This window comes from Leptosomus discolor, chromosome 15 (assembly GCF_034619465.1).
Source record: "Leptosomus discolor isolate bLepDis1 chromosome 15, bLepDis1.hap2, whole genome shotgun sequence".
Lineage (NCBI taxonomy): Eukaryota > Metazoa > Chordata > Aves > Leptosomiformes > Leptosomidae > Leptosomus > Leptosomus discolor.
Window position 1 is genome coordinate 12,501,151 of NC_141405.1, and position 8,291 is coordinate 12,509,441.

The 8,291-nt window shown below is 41.6% G+C and overlaps 1 protein-coding gene across 1 annotated transcript in view; it reads right to left on the bottom strand.

Moving 5' to 3' along the window:
• Positions 1 to 4,562, bottom strand: part of TBCD (tubulin folding cofactor D) — a 113,071-nt gene extending 108,509 nt beyond the window's left edge. Inside the window, exons 1-5 of the mRNA XM_086473440.1 lie at positions 4,512 to 4,562; positions 4,223 to 4,320; positions 3,396 to 3,497; positions 1,638 to 1,784; positions 775 to 830 (exon numbers count right to left, since the gene is read on the bottom strand). Of these exons, the coding sequence (XP_086329566.1) occupies positions 775 to 830; positions 1,638 to 1,784; positions 3,396 to 3,497; positions 4,223 to 4,320; positions 4,512 to 4,557 (449 nt within the window). The 5' untranslated portion in view covers positions 4,558 to 4,562. The remainder of the gene's footprint in view (positions 1 to 774; positions 831 to 1,637; positions 1,785 to 3,395; positions 3,498 to 4,222; positions 4,321 to 4,511) is intronic.
• Positions 4,563 to 8,291: the final 3,729 nt, after the last annotated feature.

Sequence of the window (8,291 nt, forward strand, 5' to 3'; positions counted from 1 at the left end):
GCACATTTACGGTCTTTGGTTTCATGTGTGATGCATATGGAAATAAATTACAATCTCCACTAATGCACTAGGAAAGGAAAGAAGAGATACAGAAGTTCATTATTTCAAATTTATAAACAACCCTAGCATCAGTATTACTGCAGTGATGCAAAAAAAGTCAGAACAACTGCACCTCTGTCACAAGTTGTTCAGTGTCTGAACACCAACCGTGTAAAACAACGGGATGTAGAAAGTTCCATTATCCTGCACCTGTTTCATTTGATGAATTATTTGACAACAACCAACCTAAGAAAACAGAAGTATAGTTTTCTGGATGAGAGAATGAAGAAAGTGACAAGAGGGATATTACAAAAACAAATTCTAGCATTACTATTTCCTTTTCAGTAACTTAAGTACTACTAGGAAACTTCAAGCCAGCAGTATTAGATACCCATTCTCTATGTGCCATGCAACACTGCAAAAATCAGCAGCACCACAAAGTAACCATATCTTTCTGAAACCCTGCAGCCCAAACCAGCCCCTAGAGGGCAATTCGAACAGCACCCTGTTAACAGTGTATCACTTGTGATAGATACCTGTTCCTCCAGTAAGCAGAAGAAAACACAGCGTTTCCAATAATCAACACACTATTTCAAGCAAGTTTAACATCCCACATACAGCTGGCACCTCCAGTCCTCCCAACGCTGTCATTAGTAGTATGTCGCACTAAAAAATGGCAGGAGAAATGGGAGCTACCTTTTCTCCTTTCTGCCAAGAAGTGCAAAAGAGACTTACTTTGAAACCAGTACAGCAGCTGCATCTTGAGCCTTATCACTGACAACCAAGTAACACTAAAGGTAAAAGAAAACTAACTGTAAAAGAATTCACACATGTTGATTTAATAACAACTACATAACAACTTTGTACATGAAGATACTACTTAATACTTATGATTACAAAAATTATGATTACATATGTTATGTAATTACTATGACTACGCACTGAGCTTAAGATCATAAAAAATTAAACTTCCCATTTAACAAACTGTGTCTCAGATAACAAAGTCTCCCTTCTAGTGTCTTTCAAAGCAAGTTTACCTTTATCAAAACCTTAACTCAGGGTCGTATTTGTGCTACTTACACGCTACAAGTGTCAAAAGCACAAGCTGCTCGGGCATTCGTGGGGAGGGGTTTGTTGTTTATTTTTATCTTAAAGGGATGACAAGTTAGCCACTTCAGCTTATGCCCAGTGAAACTTTATTATATTTGTTGAAAATTCTTCATACAGTCATAGCTTCCAATGTTGCCATCCTGATTGAACGCTAATTTCCTACATAAATCATCAAACTTGGCTTTCAGAAAGAGCTAGCTAGTATTTTCAAATGCTAAAAGCTGTTAACATAATCAAAGGCATGCATTCATATCTGACAGTCTTGTAAGAGTTTTTTTACTTCAGGGAAAACAAGTAACATCTCATCTAACATTAATACAGCAAAGTACATACTGAAGATACCAAAACTATGCAGAAATTCTTTACAGATACAGAAAATATGGACTTAAACAATATTCTGAAAAGACAATAATGTATTACATATTGAAAGATTAAGCCTCAGAAAAATATCACAGGTTTGAAAGCATTACAAGATGTATTATACTTACTTTTGCTACTTCAAGTATGCGATCCATTGTTGGCATACGAGTATGTCCTTCCTCAGAAACAATATTTCCATCAAAACGCGCCAGATCGAAAGGAATCAAGCATATCATGGAGAGCCATAATAAAAGCATATAACGAGTTTCCCAAGTCTGGAAAAGAATGGTAAAACAAAATATGCCCTCCATTTGCACTAGCTCCACGGAACTTTCAAAGTAAGACGATGAAAACCCCGAACCTGAATGCTCTGAAACACCAAAGGAGCCAGAACTACAAGCGATTCCAAACAGGAAAACTGTAACAAAATTTACAGCCCCTTCCTTCTGAATCAGAAATCCAGACAAGTTTATTTCCTTCCCAAAGGAAAACTGCACGTTGCCATTCTCCTGTTGTGTCCTTCCCTCGGGCCATTTGTGCCTCCAGTCACAAATATGAGAGAAATATATTCTTCTTCCTAATTTCTTATGTATTGCTTTCATGGGTTTACTGAAACAACTTCAGATGTGTTTTGAGATACAGACAAGAAGGAACTTTTACAAGCTTTAAAGCTGTACATCTACAACACCAGCAAAATACTCAGGATTTGTAAAGTTTATTAGAACATTATTTTCATTTAAAGCAGCAATACGATTATTGTCTTCATATCAATGACTTTTGTAACTTATAGCAGAAAATGGTCTATCTTAAAATTCAACTACCGTAATAAGCCTTCTGAATTCTTATTTTTCCTTATTCAAAAATACATGAATATGAACTACAGTATCTTGGAGCAGGACCTGATGATCCTTATGGGTCCATTCCAACTCATGACATTCTGTGATTCTGTGACCTCAACCCATGCTTAAATTCTTTGGTTGAATATTTTTTCAAATGAGAATTCTTGCCCAGAACGTTCCCCGCCAAATAAAATTTTAAACCCGGACACATAATGAAGTGTTGTCACACTGTTTTTCAAATTGCAAACAGGTAGAAAAAAAAAGCTGAAATTCTGTGTTATTTTTTCACATCCAGGAATATATTGTTAAAACGCAAAAATCCAAGCGATTCACACCTCATGCCATAATCGTGAGATTTTCTCTAATCTTCACCTCCCTCCTTTCAAAAGGAAAGAAAAAAGAAGAAAAACAAAACCCCTCACAGATCTGAAGATAGATACTGGGGGTTGGGGAAGAATAAAACATTTTATGAAACTAAACAAGGTAAATTAACTATTGTCTTCATTTCCTCATCAAAACAGAAGTTCTCATACCAACTTCAACAAAATGTGAAGGTTTAAAAAACAACTTCTTCACATCAAGAAATAGGAATAAATACGTAAAACCTAAATACTTCATTTCCTGTGATTTTACTTTTATGACTTCAAGCTAAATTAACATGACTGTTAATGATATGCATGGCAGGAAGAGGACTTTTTAAGTTACTCCTTTTAGAAGTTCAGTATCTTTCACTGCTTTTCTTATTACTGTTGTTTCAATTAATCTGTTCCCTTACACGAGTGGCTAAAGATTTTACTTGCACCTCTACCACCATCACTTCTAAATCCTTAGAACACATCCCATGAAAGAAAAACACAAGAGCTCTCCTTCAATAAGACATTTCTCTTCTGGCAAGACGACTTTCATACTAAATCCAGGTGTGCAGTTAACACCGGACAGGTGCATCACTGCTTTATACACTTTTTTCCAGGTATTTTTCTTACACTGTTCATCAGCTTTTTCTTCTGCAGACATAAAAGTTAAACAAAAAGTACAGCAAGATCTCACCTCAGAGTCTTTTGGATTCTGGTCCACAAGCATATCCAAAACAGGCTTTAGATCACCCACTTCATGGGGAAACAGTGGGAGGAAAAGTTTGTACCCTCTCACCTGCAACAGGAAGTTTCAAAATCTAGTAAGCCATCCGGCACTGTCAAGTACCGAAGAAAAAGAAAAGAGCCTTTGAGGAGCTTCTTGTACAGAATCCTCATGTAGCAAGAACAGTAAGAATATTAATTAAGGTCTTAAATACCTTGAGATTTTTGCATTTTTACAAACTTATTAAGAACTAATTTAACTTTAAAACAAGGGACCTCTGGAGATTGTCTAGTCCAACTCCTCTGCTAAAGCACGGTCACCCAGAGCAGGCTGCCCAGAAGGGTATTCGGTACCTCCAGGGATGAAGACTCCACAAACTCCCTGAGCAATCAATTCCAGCGTTCAAACCCTCACAGTCAAAAAAACGTTTTCTTATGCTCAGATGAAAATTCCACAATCCATCTAATTCTTCATCACACTTCACACCTCTTTTTAACATTATGACTCTTGTTTTATCACTCAGTATCTCAATGTCTGCAATTTCTTTTGCATTCAGACCTTGATTTTTACTACTCTAGATCATTAAATAACATAAGCTACCACAAAAATTACAAAGACTTCATCTTTCACAGTACAGCTGAAAACATTTCATTGCATACTTAGGCAATTATTTATTATTTATTTAGTTTACTATTTTTGAAAATGGGAAATTTTTTAAAGTTACTTAAACAACAAAGAAAATATTGGAAATTTACACATTTCAGTTACAGACTTTTAAATTTGGGAGATGTTTTTACCTTTGTAATGATGTACAGAAATTTAAAAGCCAGGTGAACTAGTGGGGGAGGAGATCCATTGTCCCGTACTATATCCAACAATGAATTCATCATCCACTCTAATGAAAGGAGAGGAAAAAAAGTGAGACTACATGCAGTTACCTTACAGTTTCTCATACTTCTAATAATAAAGAGATAGTACTCATATAAGTAATATCAACCACAGCAATCTTGTAATGCAAATACGGACCTTCTATTTAACAGATTTTCAAGTATACACCCAAAAATTATTTAAAGATGACATTCCTACCTAAGTGGCGATCCAACAAATGAGGTTGCTCCTGGTACTTGTCCATTATAGCTGAAAAGGAAAAGATACCTCTAATAAGCTATTGAAATGAAAGGCTCTTACAGGCATGAGTTGTGAGATACGCTCTGATGCTGAAGAGCTTTAGCTTAAGATTTCAGTATCCTTGAGCTAAGTGCTGGCACCCCCTGTAAGCGAGGTCAGAGAGTAAGAACACTGCAGAGAAGCAACTGTAAAAATACAGTCTGTCCACTTCTGTAGTGCAATCCTTTACCTACACAGAACCACAAACTGCGTTCCAGGAGTCTCTCAAATTACTGTGGACAAATCTCAGGGCTAGACAAAAGAAGCAATTGCTCAGTTTGTTGCTGTCCTTCACTGCAGAGCTCTTTGTGGCTCTCCTTCCCCAAGCACAACTTACCAGCAAGCCACTTCTGATGGAACTCTGCAAACACCTCGCAATTTTCAGAGCTAGTTTTTTATTTTGAAATAGAACACATGAAAATATTCAGCAAAGAACAAAGAATCCTTGACAAATTTTAACCTGGACAAATACAAACTGTAGCTATGACTATCTGTGCTCCTCAAAACTTTTCACATTACTTACTTTATCTTGCTGCCAGTAACACGTTATCTTCCTTTTGGGAACTGACTTGAGGAAAGACAAATTGAAGCTGAATATTGAAAAAAACTAAGAACAACCTGCCACAGTTCTTAGAAACAAAAGCATTTCAATTTAAACCTAGAATCAATGAAATGCAGCTATAGAAATGAAGCTGGATTTCAGAAGAGATCATCATGTGATCCAGAATTGTGCTAGAGATTGCTCGGGTCTTTTAGCTATTTGGTCAGAAAATCACTTTTCAATTAGAAAACTAAAATACCTTCTCAATCTCTTCTTTTCCTACATTTGTTTCTCTCTCAAACAATTTTGCTCTCTATCTCTTTTTCTGCTTGTCACATTGACACTTAGATTTAAGACATAACTTCAACAATGCTGTCGTTGACCAGTGGATGACATTGCACAACCACTTTCAAGACACCAGCCAGTCCGACAGCATCCTTGCAGCAACTTGTGCAGTTCCACTGGGATGCCATAGCGCTGTCTCCTATCAAGAGGGAAGACCGAGTTCCTAGTCATCACTCCTAATCATCACTAACTCCCCATTGTAATTAATAATGCCTTAGGCTGTGTCCAAATAACAGAACTAGTGAATACAAGAAATTCCATCAACACTCAACGCAACAGCTCTCAAGCAGAAGTGGAACTGAACAGCAAATTCCACATCTTGCCGAATTGTTTTCCCAGATCAGAGTCTGGCAATCTAAACTAAAACCCTAAATCTAAATGCTGAAGAGAATGAACGGAAAAAAAGTTCTTCTAATGCTATTATTTCAGAAAAAGGTCTTTCTAAATTTTCCTACAAAATAATAGTTGCAGATTAAACTATCTTCCGAACTTCCGTTTCTAACAGTTCAGAAAAAAATGAGCATCACAAGTTTTTGTGAATGCTTTGGAGAACTGCATTAAAATCCTCTGTAACTGATGATCACTGTGTTATCTGCATACAGATTCAAGGTATTCCCTAAGCTTCAATGTTATACCCCTCACATTTAGCCTGTTACCATATTTGGGACATTTTGCCCAAGAAAGATTAAATGATAACTTACGACACTAAATATTCTACCCAAATAGCGAACAACGTGTACAGCAGCTATCAGTTTTAAGTATATTAACACTGCATTTACTGGGCAGTGCTATGCACACAGAAAGTTCGTAAGTATACTTTAAATACTCAGAGACAGTACACATGTAAGACAGGGAGGCACAGCAAGATGATGCGTTCGAGATGATGGCCTTTCAGATCCTGTAACGGCTTTTCTGTCCCATCAAAGTCTACCATTTCACCTGTGACACCGAACCATCAACACAAATATGAGTGTTCTTGCTACTTCTTTCTGAACAGTTACATGTCCGTCATTACCCTCCTCAGATGGAACAGTCAGTTAAGTCAACCACGTACAATACTACCGAGTAACTTTTTTTTCCAAATTTTGGGGTTTATTGTTTGCCTACCTGGCTTGCTTTTGATAAAAACACAGACACCGGATCAATACTTTGACTTTTAAGTTTTTGCAATTCACCATTTTTGCAAAAGTACTGCAAAACGTTAGTCCACTTAATTTGATTTGTAAATACATGAAACTTCAAATGAACTTTCGTAAATCATCTGGTCAGAATACGGGATCCAATACACAGATGTGCATTATAACAGGCTAATTACCTAGGACACTGCTACATACAGGTAATTATACCATTCTATATTCAGCTGAGGTCTAGAAGCTGAACAGCTTTCATTATATGGCACAAAAACTCAGATACTAAGTCAGATCCAAGTTGCCTCCACTCGGAACCAATTACATGACCTGTATGGGTTCAACTGCCCTTCTTACTTCCTATGAAACATAAAAGTAAAAATGTGAAATTATCACTTTCAAGCTCAAAATGTATGCATTTTTAACAAGTAATTAGGTACAAAAATGGCTTTGACAGACATACAAACTTCAACTAAATTACTGCCTGCATGTGAATAGGAAACTAGAGGCTAAACATGTGTCAGAATTCAGATTTCTTAAATCTAAGAGCTGGGGTTTAAATACCACATTGTAATGTGGTATATGTGGAAAACAACATGAGTGAAAAAATAAATCTAAACTACCTGTTGATAAAGTCCCAGCGTTATCACTAACCCAAAATTAGCGGTTTAGTCCTTTTTTGGTAATAAATTCCTTATACAACGTAAGAACACGCTCCCTTTGGATGATGTGCTTACCTATGAATTTTTCCACGATCATTTCTCGAGTCACCTGATCCGCAAAGACTCCCCTCAGGTCCCCGATGAGCCCCCCGACTTCGCGACTCTCCGTGAAGCTCTCCAGGATGTTTCTCGTGGCGGTGCCACCCGGCTCCTGCGCCCTGCCTTCCTCTGGCTCCATCTCGCCCAGGGCCATGCCCGCGGCCGGCCGCCGGCGCCTCCCCTACCAGCTGCGCACAGTGACAGCCGCTCAGTCACGCTGTCCCTCCCGCCGGGCGCGCAACGCGGGGCGCGGAGCAGAGGCGACCCCGCCCCGCAGCCGCTCGGCCCTCAGGGGCCACCGCCGCTCCTCACGCCCGAACCCGCCCGCCGCCACGCGGCCTACCGCGCCCCCTCCCCCGGCAGGCGCGGCGCCGCGCCGCGAAGGCCCGGCCCAGCCCCACCCGCCGGCCCGGCCGTCCCACGCGCCGGGCGGGCTCGGGGGCGGCGGAGCGACCGGCGGCAGCACCGGGGAGGCGAGCGGCGCCCGCCGCTCCCCGACCCCGACCCGCGCCGGCAGCTCCGCGCGAATTACCCTGGCAACCGCCGCGGCGCTCCCCGGAGCCGGCCCCGCGCGCGCTGCCGGCCGCAACCTCGCGCCTACGGGGCGCCGCGCGGGACGAAAGGCTGCAGTGACGGCTGCGCGCCCGCGCGCGGCCCCGCCCCCTGGCGCTGGGCGGGCGGCGGGCGGGCCCCGGCGGGGCGGCGGGCGGGCCCCGGCGGGGCGGCGGGCGGGCCCCGGCGGGGCGGCGGGCGGGCCCCGGCGGGGCGGCGGGCGGGCCCCGGCGGGCGTTTCGGGTGCTGCGGTCTGCCGGAGCGCAGAGCCCGCCCTTTGAGCTGGGAAACGGCCCTCGGCGCCGCGGCCCAGGCTCTGCCCGCGTTCCGGCAGGCGCAGCCCCCTCCGCGGCGGGCAGGGCCGCCCCGAACC